Source organism: Camellia sinensis, chromosome 11 (assembly GCF_055761805.1).
Source record: "Camellia sinensis isolate YWXY chromosome 11, ASM5576180v1, whole genome shotgun sequence".
NCBI lineage: Eukaryota > Viridiplantae > Streptophyta > Magnoliopsida > Ericales > Theaceae > Camellia > Camellia sinensis.
Genome location: NC_138971.1, coordinates 174364396 through 174384474, shown reverse-complemented (window position 1 = coordinate 174384474; position 20079 = coordinate 174364396). Strand labels below are relative to the sequence as shown.

At 36.7% G+C, this 20079-nt stretch overlaps 1 protein-coding gene across 1 annotated transcript; it reads left to right on the top strand.

Annotated features, from left to right (window-relative positions):
• The first annotated feature begins 2560 nt into the window (after positions 1 to 2560).
• Positions 2561 to 15459, top strand: LOC114309067 (uncharacterized). The gene is made up of 5 exons (XM_082896169.1): positions 2561 to 2603; positions 2793 to 2891; positions 5184 to 6054; positions 12899 to 13601; positions 15000 to 15459. The coding sequence occupies exons 2-5, from the start codon at positions 2850 to 2852 to the stop codon at positions 15184 to 15186; spliced, it is 1803 nt and encodes a 600-aa protein (XP_082752295.1). The 5' UTR covers positions 2561 to 2603; positions 2793 to 2849; the 3' UTR covers positions 15187 to 15459.
• The last annotated feature ends 4620 nt before the right edge of the window (positions 15460 to 20079 follow it).

Sequence of the window (20079 nt, the reverse complement as noted above, 5' to 3'; positions counted from 1 at the left end):
AAATAGTAATCTCAATGAAAAGGTATTTGTTTTTGTTTTTTTTTTTGTTTTTTTTTTGAGAACAAAACAAAGCAACACAAATATATTAAGCTAAAAATATTGTTGCAAGATGGTGAGCATCTTAAACCACATCTCTCTCTACCTTCTCTAATACAACATGATGAAAAAGTTTACAATAATACAATATATCAGTCAAAATGGATTGAAGACTTCAATCATGGTCTTGACAGCCGCTTCGGTTTGTTTGGGGAGAGAGCATTGGTGGCCCTAAAATAGCTTCCTCATAGACCCGTTGATTATCTAATGAAAAGGTATTGTTTTGTTGCCGAAAAATCTAATGAAAATATTTTAAAATCCCACTTAACGTATGCGGATTTTAAAATAATCTCAATGAAAAGGTATTGTTTTGTTGCCGAAAAATCTAATGAAAATATTTTAAAATCCCACTTAAGGATTTTAAAATCCAAAAGTTACTTAAGTAATAAATGTACAGAAGAAATTATTGAGCGAAGATCAACTGAAAAGCAAACCTCCACTGTAATATGTCAATCATAAAAAGACGAAACTCTAAGATTATTTTAAAAGCAAGTTTTTTTAAAAAATTATTTAATTATTTGTTGTAAACATAAACAGAGATTAAAACAAACATCATCTATTTTAAAACACAGATTTAAAAATTAACTTAAATTAAAAAATAAATTCAAATTTAAAAAAATGTCACCAAATAAGTTTTTGAAATTAAAAAAGAATACGTATCTGAGCCCAAAATTTATCCGGAATAATGAAATGAAGTTGAGTTTGAATTTAAGTAGCGTACAGTCTTATATGTAGAATAGATTTAAACTAATTTTAAATAATTTTTATGTAATTTGTAATAATTATTGTCTAAGTACGAAAAATATGAAAAAAAAAAACCACTCCCTCCTACTACTATTATCTATTACCACCGGCCACTTCGGATACTGTGGATGGAAAAGTATTAGGTAGCTCTAGAGCATCATGCATTCTCATTTTCAACCAATGATCAATTGCCATGTCTTTTTATTGTCAGTGGGTCCCATTTTTTAACCAATCAGATTTGATTTAAAATACGACGTGACCTTGTCCCTGAAGCGCAAAAAAAAAAAAAAACTTCTCGAATGCGACCACAGAAGCAGCAATACCACAAATATCTAAAAATAAATAAATAAATAAATTACAAACACATTTCTTACCGTTTGTTTAAAGCGTACATTGTTTCTGTTATTTAGGTCAAGTTTAGTTATCCTAAATAAGTATATATTTTTTATTTTTTTATTTTTTTTTATCACATCATCTCTCTATTTTTCTGTACATATTTTTATAAAAAGATAAAAAGTACAATTATTTAGGTCATTCCAAACAACCCCTTAAAAAATTATAAATATTTTTTTGTTAGAATATTTTATTTAATAGAATTAGTTTTCTTATATAATAATAAAATTACTTAAATTATTAATTAAAACATATTTCTAATATCATTAATAACTATTAATTGATTTCATATTTATTAATAAAATAGACGATTTGTTATAAAATTAGAAACCTAAGAAGTGCGATGTAATTTCCAAAACCATATGAGACAATTCGTATTTTAATTAAATCTAAAGAAGTATATTTATAATTTATCAAAAAAGATTATCCAAAAATAATATTCAAATTCATATCACGAATTTCACATCTCATCAATTTAATTTTCACATCTATCCATTTTGGATAAATTTAAACCCTAATTCTAGAATTTCAGACTTTTTCTCACAAATTTTTTTAAAAAACAATAATGCTTGAGGCCTCGAATTCGAGGCCTCAAATTTGTCTCCAATTCCACTTTTTAGTTTGTTTTTTTTTTAAATTTTATTTTATTTGTTAGACTGTGTTGATTTGATTTTTTTTTAAAGGTGGTTATGTGTAGGGGTGTGTCAAAAAATTAGACATCTCGCAACAACTTATTGTACACAATTATATTGAATTAACAAATTTTAACTAGCAGCCTAATTGATCAGTCAATTAGATTGGACTGGTTAAGTGATAAAATTGACACATCAATTAAACTGTTAGTTAAATTTTGTTAATTTGATATAATTTTGTACAATGAATTGGCACAAGATGTCTAATTTTTTGGCACAATACATAACCACCCTTAAAAAAAAAAAAAAATTAACACGGCCTAAAAAAAAAAAAGGAATTCGAGCTAAATTCGAGGTGCACTGTCGTTTAAAATATTCTAAAAGTCTCCCAAGAAAGCATATTTTAAGAAGTTAGTTAAAAATTAATTTTTAATTTTTTTTAAAAAAAATGTAAAACAATAAAGTGGTGATATAATTTTAAAAAATTTAAAAAACTAATAACATAGCTTTTAATCGAAAATTATTAAATTTTGTATCAAACATTTGTTTGGGAAAGAATTTAATAATTACATTTAATAGTAACTTTATTGAGGGCTTGTTCAAAAACTTTTTGGTAGGACCCACAAGGATTCGGGACATGATCCCGTCATATTCTTCGCTATATAAGTCCTTCTGGAAACCCTTCACATACTCACACTCAAACCCAGACAGACATCTCTGTTTCTGATTCTTCTTCTGGTAAACCCTCTCCCTCTCTCTCTCTCTCTCTCTCACATCACAGCTTCGACGACGGCTTCAACTAGGTTTGATCGTTCTCTTTCTTTCTCTGTGTTATTTTGATATCATATCAAACGTGTTTTCAAATTTCAATAGAGCTTTCTTTTCTACATCACCATTTTTTTTTGTTGATATCAAATCTCTTTGCAGGTACCAAGAGTAGGAGATTCGTTGCTGCAGCACCAGCGAAGCCCGATCAACATCGAAATGGCGGTTTTTGACCCGACTGAGTCATTTCTACGATCTTCGGTACGGTTTTGTGCTCTCTCTGTGTCTTTGTGGTGAATTTTAGGGCTTTCAAAGAATGTGTTTGTAATGGTTTTGGTGGTTGTTTTTGATACAAGGCCTTCTTCACTCTTCAACTGAGATTTTTAATTTGTTTTTTGTTTAAAAGCCAAACTACTTTGCAGACCATTTAGATCGGTTGATTTTGGAAAACAAAAATATGCATTTTTTTTTAGTTTATAACAGTGGTGAAATGAGAAGGCATGGATATGTAATTCTCATGTTGAATCTTTTCAGAAATTATATAAATTGAGGGAGCTTAGTGGTTGTTTTTTATACAAGGCCTTTAAATTTTATTTATTTATTTTTGTTTTTTGTGGTTTAAAAGCCAAATTACTTTACAGCCCATATAGATCGGTTGATTTTGGAAAAAAAATAAAAATAAATAAATTGCATTTTTTTTAGTTTATGACAGCAGTGAAATGAGAAGAAATGGAGATGTAATTCTCATGTTGAATTTTTGAAAAAATATACAAATTGGGAGAAAGTTTGGCGGTTGTTTTGTTTTTATTTATTTATACAAGTTCTTTTTCACTCTTCAACTGAGATTTTTAATTTGTTTTCTGGTTTAAAAGCCAAATTACTTTACAGCCCATTTAGATCGGGTGATTTTGGAGAAAAAAAATTGCATTTTTTTAGTTATATTATACCAGTGGTGAAATGAGAATATGGAGATATAATTCTCATTTTGAATCTTTCTAAGAAATGTATAAATTGGGAGAGAAAAAAATTTAATTATTATTTTTATAATAATCAAATTATCGATTCAGATTTAGATATAGAAGAAATAAGCATCTGACACTTATAGAAGGTTATATTATTATTATATATGTTCGTAATATAATATAAAATAATTTATTTTTATATAATTTAATCAAGATAGAAGAAAAATTCTTATTTTATATATATATATATATTTATTTATTCAGCCCCGCTACGTAGTAGCCCGAATGTACTGGGGCTCGACTGTCCCGAATTTCAAAACGACGTTGTTCAAATTTTTTTAATTTTTTTTTTCCTTTTCTTCTTCCTCCCCTCCCTTCTTCCTTCCCCCTCTCTCCTCTACTCTTCAAAAAAATGAAAATAAAAATCTAAATCTAAATCAACAAAAACGAAAAGGTGTTTGGCACCAACAAATGATGTTTTCAGTTACCAACTGTATTCAAAATCAAAGAGACAAGACAACCCACAGCAAATCCAAAAAAAATCAGTTACCAACAGAAATGATAGTTTGTAAATTCAATTCAAACCCACAGCAAACTCAACAACTCAAAATCTCACATGAAAATCAAAACTAAACAGACAAACTCAAAAAAAAAAAAAAATCAAAAATCAAACCCACAGCTACAGACAAACCCACATGAAAATCAAAATCAAAATCAAAATAAAAAACTCAAAAAAACTCACAAATCACCAAATCTACACAAATAAAAAAAATCAAAATCAAAATAAAAAAAAGACGAGGAAAAGAGAGAAGAACAGAGGAAGGAGGAGAGGAGGAAGAAGCTGCCGTCGCCATCACTGTTGCTCTTTGTCGCTGTCACGCCGTTGCTCTCCTATCTCTTCTCTCTTCCTCCCTCTTCTCTCTCTCTCCTCTCTTTTCTCTTTTCTTGTTTAAAGAGAGGGGAAAAAAAAAAATTCAAAACGATGGCGTTTTGAATTTCGGGCCAATCGAGCCTTTAACTTTTCGAGCTCTCAAGCTTTATTATTATTTATTTATTCAAACAAGAAAGAAATCACAATGCCTCCGTTTGGGAAGTGGGTTGGCCTTTTGGCGTTTTTAGCCTGGATTAAAAATTTTGGTTTGGGAAGGACTTTTTAACTTTTTTGATTTCTTTTGTAAGAGAAGAGTGTAATGATTATGGGTTGAAAGTGATATTTTGTTTTTTGTGGTTAAAATAGCCTATTTTGCCTTTTGTAGCTAAAATAGCTAAAACAGTCCCGTTTAGCTCTTCCCAAACGGAGCTAATGACTCTGTTTGGTTTGGTTTAGAATTTTTTTTCTAGAAGGTAAAAATTAATTTGGGGAAAAAAATACATATCATTTTTATATAGTTTATCTTTGGAGGGTAGAGCAAATTTTTAAAAATTAAAAAATATCATTTTATGTTTATTTTTGACAAATTAATTTCTATTTTAAAAAAATTAAAATTAATTTTAGAAAATCAAACCAAACATATTTTCCTCTTTTTTTCTTTTCTGTTCTCTCTTTTCTAATTATTTTTTTCTTTCTTTTCTCTCTTTAAGTTACAATCAGAGTGTTAAAAAAAAAAAGTGCTTTAAAATCTTGGCCGCCGAAGTCTGTACACCAAAGATGAGTTCGGGGTCAAGACCAGTTACTGATTTAGGCAAGGAGAGTGTTGAAAATGGGACTGTTCCCAATTTTATTTCGCATCTGAGATCGTCATTTAAGCCGGGTGAGTTCGACAAAGTGCAACAGATTTTAATGGCTCGAGAAGAGAACATGAAGAGTGAAATTGCTCTTTGGAAGAAAGAGTATGAATATATGGAAAAGAAGAACTTGGAAATGGCAGCAACAAATTTTAAGATCCAGGAGGAGCGAAACAAGTACAAGGTAGAGCGGAATGAGCTCAGAGAGAAAAACAAACGTCTTAAGGTAGAAGATAATATTCATCGTGAGATAGAGGAAGGTCACTGTAAAAGATTGATGAAGGCTGAAGAGAAATATGAAAAGCTATTGGAAAGGCATAGACAGGTTCAGAGTGAGAACGTAAAACTTGTTTTGATGCTTACAGCGATGAATTCTGCGAAGAATAAATCTCTGTATGAGCTTGAGATTAATAAGAAGAGGTTTGAGGAATTGATTTTGCGAGTTTTGCGTGTGGAGGATGAAGCTTCAATGTTGATGGTTGAGGGTCATGCGTGTGAGAAAAAGAAAGAGGACATGGGAGCTGAGAGGCCAGTTTCTGATAAATTGATGGCGGAGAAAACTTCTGACAACGGAAAATCACAACATGAAATGGCTGTTGGAACTGTGGATGAAAGCTTGGCCAATCTACAAAGCAATGGGAGTTCATCAAATTGTGTTGAAGAAATCAATTCTATGGCGGATTCTGATTCTGTTGCTGTTTCTCTGGGAGTCGGAAGCAATCGTTTGCAGGAGGCTGGTATAATATTAAAATTTTTATAATTTTTTTCAGTCTGGACTTTTCTTAGCTACCTTATTACACCATATTGATTTTGGTTAATAAATTAATTTGCATTTTCTTTTTCTTTTTCTTTTTCAAGCTTATGGCATCTGAGTCGATTTAATAAGCCTGATTCTTTATCTGTTTAGTTCCAGGATGGGCCTGCTTAAGGAGACCACATTAATGTAGAATGTTTTTAATTACACTATAATTTCGCGACGTGCATGGTGCATGGAAGTTGAATAAGTGGAGAGGAATAGAAATAAAATAAAGTTGAAGTACATTCTTTCTACCAAGAGTCAAATCAATGGTTGGATGGGTTTTAATACTCCTATATGCCCCATTTTAGCGGCGCCATTAACCAGAAATGGCAAGGATATTAATATGGTTAAGGGAACAATGACAAGGATGCCAACATGGCCCTTTATTGCGTTGATGTAGTTTGAGGTATTATTATATGACTAAAATACTCGTATAAGGTTGTTTTGGTCATTTCCTATATTTAAAGTGGTGGCTATGGTTGATCTTTTGGCAACTAGGTTACATAAATAGAATGTAGATGTGAAGGGAGGACATGATCTTGACGACTAGAAAAATACATTTTACATGCTAAGGGTTGTTTCTTGAAATCATGAGTGCACTTGCTTGGATATTGGGATGATTGAGTGGGTCAATGTTTTATTTGACGGGATCCTTTTTAAGTATTGGCTGAACATGTACATGTGCCATTGCAAACGTATGCTTTGGCATACAACAGATTGTTTCATGGTCTTGTACCCAAATTTAGTAAATATTGTATATCTACACAAAGTTTCATGTCCTTCATGTGCCGCCTTCAATGTACTTCAACTAATAAATGAGTACCCTTTTTATCCAACATTATATATTATTACCGTCTTCAGGAAAAATGAAAGGAAGAAATAGATAAGTGTTATGTTTAATGAAATAAAAAATAGTTATCAAGAAATTTTCTCTTTTCATGTTGGATTAAAACTAATTATGTGAATGAATATTTTACTTTATTTTTTTTATATGAGAGAGGAAGAACATGTTAGTTTCAACCATGGTGTTTATGAACAAGTTTAGCATTACTTCAAACATTAAATGTCAATATTTGATATCTGACTGGTATGTGGTATTATATGGACATGTTTGGCACTCGTTATTAAAAAAGGGTACTAAGTGACCAATTTGATGTGGCATGCAATCAACAGTTTTTTTGTTTGGCCAGATATGTTGGAAACGTTGCCTGTTTCATTACTTCAGTGTGTTATGTTTATTATTTATACATAATTTTGTCTTTATCCTTTTTTTTTTGGCTGTGGGTATTTGTTGACTACTTTTTTTGATAACAGAGAATGAACGAAATGCGAATTGGAAAAACGAAATGAAAAGGAAGCGACAGTGTGGCATTTAGTTAAAAAATGCTATGGGAAATGGGAAGCAAAAAGAAATAGAGAATCTAATGAGGAGTTTATATGAAGGAGCTAGTAGTAGGATTGTTAATAAGATTACTCTGGAATAGTTGAAGAGTTTTATCATGAGCCAAAGTGAATAATTAGAGATTTTTTGTGTACTGAATATTGCGTGTCATAATTAGAAAAAAAACACCCAAGGGCCTAGAAAAAAATTATGGGAAGTGTTTTCTCATAAGTTTTCCTGGCATTTCCTGTGTGTGTGCTTTTATGAAAAGTTTCCTTTATGTTTTTGCTTAAAGTTTCATAATGTTTTGGATATGTCTTCTTGTGGGTTCTCCTAAAATTTTCAGGAAGATTTGTCCTAGCTCCTGGAACAAATTTTTCTCTCCAAAACCCAATATCCCAACCATGGTGGGTTGGCTTACTGATATCAGGTTTCAGTATTGTCAGGAGTGTTTCTTTACTTCTTCTTCTTCTTTTTTTTTAAAAGAGTATTTGCCACTTGCCTGTTACCAGGTCAACTCGTTGCCAATATTGTTACAATTGCCAATACTTAGAAACCATTAGGTTGAGGTTTTCATAAAGGAAGAATCTACCAAACTGTAGCATTGCTAACAGCATAAAGCCTTTGAGGAAGGTTATGTGACAAGGAGAGGAGATCCATGAAACTTTTAGGTTTGTTAGATATTTTCATGATCAACATTTCTTAAATTGCAAAATAAGCTGAGTAGCTAAAATTTTTTGGAGGTAATGGGAGATGAAAATGTTCGTTGTAGTCATTCTATTGTGTTATTGTGTTGAAAATAAATTAAAATAAAATTGTTGATTTGCATTGATAGTGGAGTCAGATAAGGTAGGATTTGTTGAACTTAATTTAGACCGTTCATCTTTTATTGCTTGCCTAGTAGATCATCCATGTAAGAAATTAGGATCCGATATTAGTAGCCATATGATTGGATCATATTTGTCTTAAATAAAATAAACGGTCTATTCTTGAAATCATACTTGTTGTCCATTTTTTTCAAGACAAATGTGATCCATAGTATATAGCTGTAGATGTTATTAATTGTCTAATGTTCAAAAGCGGGACTGAGAAATATTTATGTATAAATGACAAAAATCTAAATAACAAAAAAGAAAGAATCAGAATTCGTTAATAGTCTTCCACCTCTCCCTTCATTGTGACATGGCTTGGCTTATATGGGGATCTTCATTGTGCGGTTTTTGCTTTTGTGATTCATGCTTATATGGGCTAATGTTCTTGTGTTTTTTTTTTTTTTGTTTTTGTTTTGGGTGAATAATGTTCTTGTGTTATGCTTGCTGATTTCTGTAATATTGAAAGGGAGCATTGTTGAAATTAGCCAAAGTCTTTTGCTGAATCATTTTGTTTTCAAGGAGAGGCTTGTAGTTGAATTACTAGATTTAGTGGTTGCATACTAACTTGTGACTCGTGAACTCATGTTTCTTTTTGTAAGTGTAATAATTTGGTGGTGTGGCTTAAGGTGATCTACTTGTGCACTTATCTCCTATTAGGTTCTGAAAGATTTAATCTATAACATGTATAGATAAAAGGAAAGAATGTGTATTGATAGATATATTAAATGTTGTGTTGAGCTCTCTCCTTTATAGAGGAGAGGGAGAACAATTACAAACCTAAAGTAGAAGCACAAACCAAACAACATTATTAAAGGTACATTATTAAAGCATACTAATTATTATACTAACCTAATTATTAAAGCAACACTTTACATATTATATTCTAACAGCCCCCCTCAAACTCAAGGAGGATAGGAACTAACCAACTTGAGTTTGGAGAGAGTAACAAAACAAGAAAATAGACTAATACATAAAATAAAAGAGGATAGGAGACACTGTATGGTCGTGTCAAACCGTTGGTGAAGACACTGTATGGTCGTGTCGGACCGTTGTAGCAGGACAGTTTACGAGGTCATGCCGGACCCGATGTAGCAGACAATGTTCTGACAGTTGTTGAGACAGTTTACGGAGTCTTGCTGGACCCTTGTAGAAACTAACCGAAATCAATGTCGGGACAGTTTACAGAGTCTTGTCGGACCCATGAAGGAGCTAACCGGAATCAATGTCGGGACAGTTTACAGAGTCTTGTCGGACCCTTGTAGAAACTAACCGGAATCTATGTCGGGACAGTTTACAGGGTCTTGTCGGACCCTTGTAGAAACTAACCGGAATCTATGTCGGGACAGTTTACAGAGTCTTGTCGGACCCTTAAAAAGTCGCACCCTCAAAAGGTGTGCCCAATTTATCAAAAGGCGTGCCATCAAAAGGCGTGCCCAATCCATAAAAAGTTGTGCCGGACATGATGGCGAGGCACGTGGGCGCCTTGGCTTGCGTGCCCGTTTGTCGGCTGGTGGTAAGAGGCGCGCGAGGCGCGTGGCTGCCTCGGCTATAAGACAGAGGCTGAGGCTGAGGCTGAGGCAAAAAACCTGCGAGAGATATTCTGAGAGAGATTTCTGAGAGAGATTCTGTAACACTCTGTTTTCTGAGAGAGAATTCTGAGAGAGATACTGTGTAACACTCTGGTGCCTAGAAAATGGCTTCATAGTCTTCCCGCGGGCTGCTCACCCTCTTTCCCGACCTCAACGAGTCAACGAGAGAGAGAACTGGTTCGGTGGCACTGGAAACTCAACCAAGCGCCCCGGAGTTTGCTCCGTTGAACTTTCCGATGCGGTCGGTGGAGCAAAGAATGGCAGTGCAGTCAGATGTGGAGGCCAATCAGTATACTTTGAAGGCATGTGTGGAAAGCATGACGGCGGTCACAAATTTGTCGAACCGGCTGCAGAGTAGGACAAATGAGGTGCAGCAATTAAACTCCCAGCTGGCTCTGCTCCAACGCATGTATAAGGATGCCCGAGCAGAGATAAGCGTGCTAAGGGCTGAAAACAAGGAGCTGAAGCGGAAGGCCACCGTGATGTTCCGATTTGGAGGTCCGCCATATGCAGCAGTGGAGGAGCAGGGAGTAGTGATCGTGCCCAGTGGAGTGGGAAACACGGAGGCAGCACCGTCAAGGGCTGCCCAGGACGGAGGCAAGAAGAAGAGACCTGCAGCAGAGTAGAGAAGAAAAATCCCACTGTGGGTGTGGGTGTGTGTGTTTGTATTTTTTTTTTTTTTTTTTTTTTTTTTTTTTTTTTGTATGTAAAAGTGTGATCGGGGTTGATCCCCTGATATGAATAAACTGACAAGGGTGTGGAATGTGGTCGGTGTGATTTTGTGGGTTTTTTTTTTTTTTTTTTTTTTTTTGAAGAGAAGATAATAAAAAAGATATATATATATATATATATATATATATATAAAAGTGAGGAGAGAGAGTGAGTGGGCGGTGGATGGGTGGAGTGCATGTACACCTTGGAAATGGTAAGTGTAGGGCTCAGAGTCAGAGAGAGAGAGAGAGAGAGAGCAGAAGAGAGCGTGCTTAGAAAAAAAAGAAAGTGATAATAAAAAAAAAGGAAAAGAAAGTGGAAAGATAAGAGAGGTTGGTTCCCACTGTATCAATGATGTGGGTGTGTATGTGCTAGTCAAGAGAAAGAGAAAGGTGGGTTCCCCTTTACAGAGAGAGCGAGAGAGGGGGAGTAGGGCCAAGAGAGCGTCCCTGTCCGCCATCAGAAAGAGATGTATGTATGTGCTACCTTAGCCGCTGTACTTGCAGCTGGGTTTATGACTGATGCCATTGGAATTCATGCTATGTTTGGTGCTTTTGTGATTGGAGTTCTTCAATTGGAGCCCCAAAATTTTCCTGAAATTCTCAGGGAGTACCGGTTTGTGCTCCTCTTCCATGTACTTGGCGATCGCGTACGGGCTCGAACCGCTCTTCTCGTTGAGAGCCAACAGAGCCTCCTTGATCATCTGAAAGTATGGAGGATGAGAGGTGATCTTGGGAGCTCTGGGTTTCTCCTCCTTCGGAACCCTAGGTTTCTTCTCCTTAACAGGTTTCTCCGCCGGCTGTGACTGCTCCGCCACTACGACCTCCTCCATCTGCACCTCAACAGTAGGATTCTCACCTTCAACAGTGGTCGACATCACAAATCACTTGATCGAATCACACACAGTAAGAAGATCGAGTCGCGAAAGTAATGCTCTCTGATGTTAGGCGTCGCTTGTGGCGCCATCACTGCCGGAACTGCCGGAACTCGTTACCTGATCTGGTCTCTGTTCGCCGATCCCAACAGCTTCGAATTCCGTGATTCAGAGGATGATTTTGATGGTGCTGATGATGTGAACCCGAAGAAGATGGGCTATATCGCTGTTCCTGCTGCCGATACTCCGGCGGCGGTGAAGGAAGTGGTTTGAGCGTGGTTTGGATTTGTGTGACTTTAACTCTAGTAAGTAAGCATGGGTTTTCTCATCGTGAGTTGGAAAGCATGGGTTGGTTAAGCCTAATCCAACAGTGAGAAGTCTTGCAACGCCATTGAGAATGTTTGATGGAATGGATGAGGAAGAAGTTCCAAAGAAGAAGCCAGAGGTGATAGATGGTCCTGTGCTGAAGACATGTTTCACTGGCAGGCAACAATTATGGGTTTGACATGAGGAGACCATAGTGGCACCGATTGTGGCCGTTGTTGGCCATTGTTGGAAGGTGCAACTGAGCTGTCCATACTCACCGGCGGCGGAAGCGGCCGCGGAGGACCGAAACTGGGAGGTGTGACAGACATGTTATGTGCTTAGTTTTCTCATCGTCCGGCGGGCGGCCAAGGCGAGACTGCCGCCCGCCGGTGAAGCGAAATTACTAGGTGGTTAACTTAGCTCTGATACCATGAAAGATTTAATCTATAACATGTATTGAAAGATTTAATCTATAACATGTATAGATAAAAGGAAAGAATGTGTATTGATAGATATATTAAATGTTGTGTTGAGCTCTCTCCTTTATAGAGGAGAGGGAGAACAATTACAAACCTAAAGTAGAAGCACAAACCAAACAACATTATTAAAGGTACATTATTAAAGCATACTAATTATTATACTAACCTAATTATTAAAGCAACACTTTACATATTATATTCTAACAGGTTCCACTTATGCCAATGATTTGACTGTTCCTTTATGATTTTTTTATTTTTATTTTAAATGTGTTAGAAATTATCTCTCTTTTTTTTTGAATTATTTTTGAGATACTGGTGAGCAACCAGAGTTGGCCTTGTATTACAGTTGGGATCTGGCACTAATTAAATTACTTGAAAAGGCCAAAAAAATAACATTGGAGGTGTGGTTCAAAGAACCATCTATTTAGTGACTCAGTTTTGGAGCACATTAGCCATATTTCAGTATATTTCCTATGAATCAATTTTTTTTTTTATTTTATTTTATTTTTTTAAGTCAATAGTGCCAACCGGAAACTGTTTTTGATAAAGATCTGTCCGTGTCTGTTGCAGGTGCACATTCTGTCATCATGGCTTGCAACAACCCCATCCAAGATCAGTTGGTGCTTGAAAGAGGGAGCTCCAACAAAGTGAAGAATACTTCTGTGGGACGTGGCAGGAGAACTGGATATGGTGTTATCATTGACTTGGATGATAGTGATGATGAGATGCCCACAAAGGATGGAACAACTAGCGTGCCCAATGTTGTTGCTTCACGATTTATTCTGAGTGATAAAGAAATAGGTAGTGCACATTTTCATCAGACTGGTGATGAAAATGGGACTGGTGATGAAAATGGGAGAAGTTGCACAGAGAATCGCCTCCTGTATTCAAGTACCAAAAGAAAAAGAGGTCCATGCACTAACATTGATGTGAGTAAGAATGATGATGACGATGATGTTGATGATGACATGACTCCAATTAATAAACTTAAAACAAAGGCAACTCAAGAGTTGATTATAGATGGGGGTGATGGTTCTGACAGTGCAGATAGTTCTTCTGACATTGAAAGTACGATTAAAAAGCTCCGAAGTAGGAATGATGATAATAAAACATGGTTATTTGAAATTGACATGATTTCAGCATTTCAGAACGATCCCAAACTATGCATGAATGCTGTTTGTGCTCTTTATAGGCAGCAATTGCGTAAGTGGCAATCCGTTAATGGCTCCTCTTTGACCAAGAATCAAGGATTTACTGCGTTTGATTTAATGAGGTATGACTAAAAAGAGGCAAGCGGTTTGTTGATTCCGTTCATTGATTACCTTCGGTAATAATTGCGATAACTATTTCACCTAGCTACTAAAATTAATACATTGCATCACAACACATAGTGCACCATTTTGCTTATGAAGGATAGCTGCAACTGATATACTACTAGGTCAGGCCTCCATTCTTACGTTTATAAGATAAATATATATATTCTGTTATGTTACTTTTTACAAATTACAGTTTGCAGTATGTTATATCTTTTTTCTTTTCTTTTTCGCTTTTTCGTTCAACTTATATCTTATGGTGATTTCTTGTTAAATTTGCACAATTTGGTAATTTTTTATGATTGCTATTTGCATTGTAAAAGGTTTTGAGAATTTGCCTATGTTGGAAGGTTATTTATGTTTATAACCAACACATGGAAAATATAAAAACATAAAAAGGAAAAAGCAATTGAAAAGAAAAGAAGAATAGCAATAGGTGGTGATTTTGGTTTCATATGTACTCACATAAGCATATAGATATTTTTTTCCCTGAACAAGTGGATGCGACATGTTACCTTTTGTGATTTATGGTTTCTTTGATATGATTCTGGGATCCTGATTCGATGCACACACTCTATAATCAACTGCTTTCTCTCTCTTAAGACACAGTTACCGAGAGATAATTAGAGACATTGAACAGGTGGATACTCAACTATCAATTTTTAGAAAATATACGTGTATGTGGAAGAAAAAATATTAAATATTTTTTAATTTCAAAAGAAATCTACAAAATTGTTTTGGCAACACAACCATGTTTCTGTAGTAATGAACTACCAGGTTGTCCAGTTTCTTTTCTTAGAAAATTAATATACGATATGGTGCATCCATGTTTATGCCGGCATGCATTTTATGTATTTCTTGGAACGTCATGTATATGTCATGTGAACTTGCGGATCTAGGCTCACGAGTCACATACCTATTCTTCACTTAGAATTTTGTATTGTCCTATTGGTATTGAATAATTACTGGTCTGTTTATGAAGAGAAGTTACTATGTATTGAATAATTATTTGTATTGTCCATATTTTTATTGACTTGTTACCTGCCAAGGTTTGTCCAGTGTAAAGGGCAGCATATGATAGATAATTGATCTAGTCACGGGACAAAAATATCTAAATGATCAGTTTATGACTAGATGTTACTATGTTTTCTGTAGGCAAATAGAATAGGTTTCATGTCTACTAATAGATGTTACTCTGCCACAGCTGCAGTACAAGTAGGGAAGGTTAATGATATTGTTTCGGATATTCCTTCGTTTTGTCCCCTTAGAATAGTATCATTATGTCACGTTTTACTAGCAGGACCATGCATATACATTGCTGCTCTTTGTATTAATTTGTGTGTACAAATTTTGTACAGGGGAACTGCTTTTGGCGAATATCTTACCGCTGGGGATCCTCAACGTAAACTGAATAAATCTGTTGCAGAGTTGCAGCAATATGATCCACTGGGTCTTGATTACTGTAGAAAGTTGGCCATGCGTTATTCGCACCAGTTATTTGAGATTCACCAAAAAGAGGAAGATCCTTTTTTCCTTCCTACCTAAGATAATTTGTCACTTGTGCAAATCATAGTGGAGTCAACCATTGCGAGAAGCAGATCCAAATTCGATGGGATTGTTGGGGTTTAATGTTTTCTCAGGATTATAGTTTTTCGTATGGTTGTTTATGTGAATTTATGACATTATATGTTTCGTGTGTGTTTTTTTTGGCTGTAACTTGATGAATTCTTGATCTCCCTTAAATTCTGCACATCATATAAATCTTGTTTAGTTGAATACAATCAAGCATAGCATCAATACGGTTACTCTTTTTGTGAAGTAGAGCATTGTAGTTGTTGTGAGCTTTGTTATTAGAATCTTATGATTCACGATTCGATTTATCATTTTTGTAAAATCAATATGAATTTATGGGTGAATTTATTTTGGAAGTGAGTCTAGTGTATTGCATGATTCACGATTCGATTTACTTTTTGCGATTCATGCAATTTTTTAAATTATTGTATTTGACATATTTTTAACTCTCCTTTTGTTTAGTAAAAATATCATAATATAACTTGCAATAGTATTTAATATCAAAATAACCAATATGTATATATATATATATATGATTTTTTTTTTATTTTAATGATCACGAAGTTTTTAATAGGATTTAATGAGATTTAGCCAAATCTAATATGTTTTTAATTTTTTTTTATGTTTTTTTCTCTTTAAAAAATTATAATATATCATCTGTTTTTGATTGGCCACTGCCCCCACTCTTGATGTTACCGACTAGGGGTGGACATCAATTGGGCCGGGCCAGGCTGGGTTGGGCTGGGCAGGATTTGTATATAAGAATTTGATGGGCCACTGCCCCAGCCTTGTAGTTACCAAGTGTAGACATCAACAGGGGTGGGCTGATTTGCATAAAAAAAATGTGAAATGTCGAGTTCAACTTGCAGTTACCGATTATATGTGGACATCAATATGGCCGATTCGGGCGGGCTAGATGTGTATGAGAAAAATGTGTGATGTCAAGTTTGACTTGATTTTAAGACTTTTTGAATTAAATCAAGTGAGAATTTGTGGAAGAAATAACAGAAGGAAAAAATTTAAAAAAAAAAAAAAGTTTCTGTTTCATTCACTTTTCCTTTAATTTTAATTTTTAATTTTTAATTTTTTACAATTTTCTACTCAAATTCTTAAATACAAATTGTTTAAACCTCAATTTAGCCAATTTAATAATTATTTGAATTTGAGCCATTAATAAAATCTAAAAGTAAATGAAATTGAACCTTTTAATTTAATAAATATTTGAATTTAAGAACAAAAAAGAAACAGCGTATATTTGATGCTGTTTTGCGGGGACATTTTGATTTTTCAAGTGAACTGAGAGGGTAATTTATATGAAAATTGGGCTGAGCTGGGTAATAGGCCGTTATGGGCCACAGTGCGAAGGGCTGAGTAAAAAGGTCATGAAGTTACTCCGGCCCAAGAGAGGTGTAAAGTTACTCCGGTCTGCGAGAGACCTGAAGATTACTCCGGTCCCAAAGAGCTTACGGTAAGTTCGGTCGGCACTCACTAAGTTATCCCGGTTTGGACCGGAGTATTGGTTATTCCGGTCTAGACATACCGTGGTTAGCATTAAGAAGAGCCAAGGTAAGAGCAGTGAATGGAAGAGCCGAGCTAATGTTATCTCGGTCTAGTCTGCGGCTCAGCATAGCCATGCTTATCTCGGTCATGTTGAAGTCTGACCATGGTAGAACCACCTTACTTGGTTTATGCAGTGAGGGGGGTGTTGAAGGATAAGCATTATTTTTCAGGAGTATGAATCTTAGGAGGACTCTACATGAAGGAGTAAAAGTCCTACTAGGATTGTGCCACGCGGAACCTATAAAAGCATTACAACATCACCTATGGAAAGGTAACACAACTTTGATTCCTGAATACACAAAGCTTTTTGTCTACTTGTCTATTTTGCTGACTTAGGCATCGGAGAGGTTTCTGGCACACACCCGCCGGCTAGCTCACGTTTGTGTTTTCAGGGAGTAAAGCGACGACGTTTGGAGGAGCACAAACTTGATCAAAAGGATTATACGAGAAGGTTTATTTCTTTCCCGTATAATTGGCGCCGTCTGTGGGAACTTCAGACTAGAACAAAACTTTTTGATCAAGCTTTTCCTCTTTAGAAGCAATGGCGCACAACGAAGATTTGCCGCAGTTCGCCATTGACGGACAAACACCGAAGGGGGGTGCAAGGCGCGAAGGCCTATCTTCTATCCCTCCCATGGCGGACTTGGAGCCACAACGACAAAATCCCAGGAGGGATGCAAGAGGGTGGAGGCGAACTAACAGCCCCCGTCACTCTCGTTCACGAAGTCCTGACAGACAAAGGCGGAGGATTGATCCTCAAGTTCTGGAGGACCGCGTAAAGGAGCAAGATGAACTAATAAGGAAGATGGCGGCGGACATGGAGGCCATGAAGCGCCAGATGAAGGGAAAAGGAGTGGCGATAGGAGAGGGGCGCAAAAGCAAGACGCCCCCTCGCCGCTCAGAAGACCGTGGAAGGCATTCTACACCATCACAAGCAGAGAGTAGAAGCCTCAGGACAGACGATACTCAATCCAGAACCTTCAGAACTCGTTACTCCAAGTCTGAGAGAACAAGATCATTGAGGTCTTACACTGAGGGAAGTACCTATCGACCCTCGCGCTCACACCAAACATCATCCAAGCAGACGGAGTTGCCAAGATCATCCGATTTGCGGATCATGCTGGAAGAAAAGGCACGATGAAAGGAGGATACTAGGGCGCGCAACCCTCACAGGGTATCTGCCCTTCAGCGGTTGGCTCCTCGGACGCATGGAAGCGTCGAGGTCGGAATGCCGTTACCACGCCCTGCCTACGAACCAACGGACAAAGCATTGGCAAGGCTGCAGACCTCGCCGTTCGTTCCGGCAATTAAAAATGCGCCCCTACCTTCAACCTTCCTTCAGCCCAAATTCACCACGTACGAGGGGAAGATGGACCCCTACATACACCTAAGCCACTTCCGCCAGGTTATGGCGGTATATTGACGAAACGAGGCTTTTATGTGCATCCTCTTCCCATCAAGCCTTGGTGACCTAGGCTTGACTTGGTTCGAAAAACTTCCAGGAGGCAGCATAGCCTCCTGGGCACAATTGGCGGAGGCGTTCGTCACAAGGTTCAGAACGAACACCAAAACCCGGTGGAGATTGACCAGTTACTCTCCATCGACATGGGCGAAAAGGAGACACTAAGATCCTACAATAGTCGCTACTGGGAGACATTCAACCAGATTGGGGACTGCCCCACCAATCTCGCCATTGCACAGTATAAAAGAGGCCTTCCAATCGGGAACAGACTAAGGGACTCAATCACCATGACACCGCCCCTCACCATGGAGGCCTTGATGGAAAGAGTGCATCAGCACATCAGGGTGGAAGAGGATGGCGCCCGTGCCAAAACAAAATCTGGCACAACCGCAGTACCAGAGAAAAAGGCCTCAGCAAAGGTCAATGCGGTAGACTAGGGGTGGGCGCGGGTCGGTTGCGGCCACGGAACCTCCAATCCGCCATCCGTCCGCCAGATTGGCGGATTGAAGAAAATCAATCCGCATCCGTCCGCCAATCCGGCGGATGTGGATTGAGCGGATTGGCGGTTTGGCGGATGGATGCGAATCGGTTTGGCGGTTTAAAATTTTATAAATTTTCAACATAATTCAACTTGTGCACTTCCTCAAATAAAAAAAAAAGAAAAAAAAGAAAAAGAAAGTATTACAGTCAATGACTTAAAAAAGTATTACAATCATTGTATGCCTTATCCAAAGAAAAAAAGTTTGAAACTTTAGAATATCACGATCACTGCATGCCTCATCCACATATTACAATCACAACATGATTCATCTCCATAAAATATTACAATCTGTGATTCTTAAAATATAATAACAATTCATTCCACCAAAACCATGAACAGAGCAGTAGTAGAGATTGAATGTCTCTGTATTGTTACATCTACATATGTTTTTAAAAACAAAAACCAACCAGCATATATCATATTTTCTATTTATTATTTTTAGAGTTACATTTAAAAACTAAAAAATATATATGAATAATACGTTTATTTTTTTCAATTCAAAAAATATATTCTAGTTGAAAACTTTTTTTCAACTAAATATTTAAACTCTTTTTCAATTGAAAACACAAACATAATATTTAAACAAATTGAAAATACAAAGTCTTATAAATTACTAGGGGTGCTCGTGATTTGGCGGTTTGGCGGTTCGGTTGCGGCCAAAAAATCTCAAATCCGCCATCCGTCCGCCAAATTGGCGGATTTGAGAAAATCAATCCGCAACTGTCCGCTCGTCATCACGCATCCGTCCAAAATGTGGCGGATCGGTTCGGTTCGGTCGGTTTTGGCGGATCGGTATATCCGCTGCTCACCCCTACGGTAGACCGTCCGAGCAAAAAAGGACGAGGCATGCGAGACAACGAAGAGGACCAAGATAAAAGATGGTTGAGAGTCCGCACTGCCATAACCATGGTATTCAAGAAACCGATCTATCGGATTCTAAGCGAAATACGCAATGAGCCTTTCGTCAAAGGGCCAACTAAGCTTGGAGAAGCGCAGAAAGACTATGACGAAAGATCGCGGTGCACCTTCCACAAAGAAAAGGGGCACCGCACTGAAAATTGCACGCCTTTGAGACAACATCTAAAGGAGTTGGTGGTAACCGGTCACCTGGATAAATATATTGAAGGAGGGACGGAACCAGCCCCCCAGGACCACAATAACCCCAATGGGATGCCAATTAAAGCCCTACCTCAAGGCTTAATTAATGTGATACACGGAGTATTCGAACCTGAGCGTGTATGCGAGCTTAGAGGGTCGATCAAGAAGGCTGAGCACTTAAGAGAAGTTCTAAGTGCACAACCCA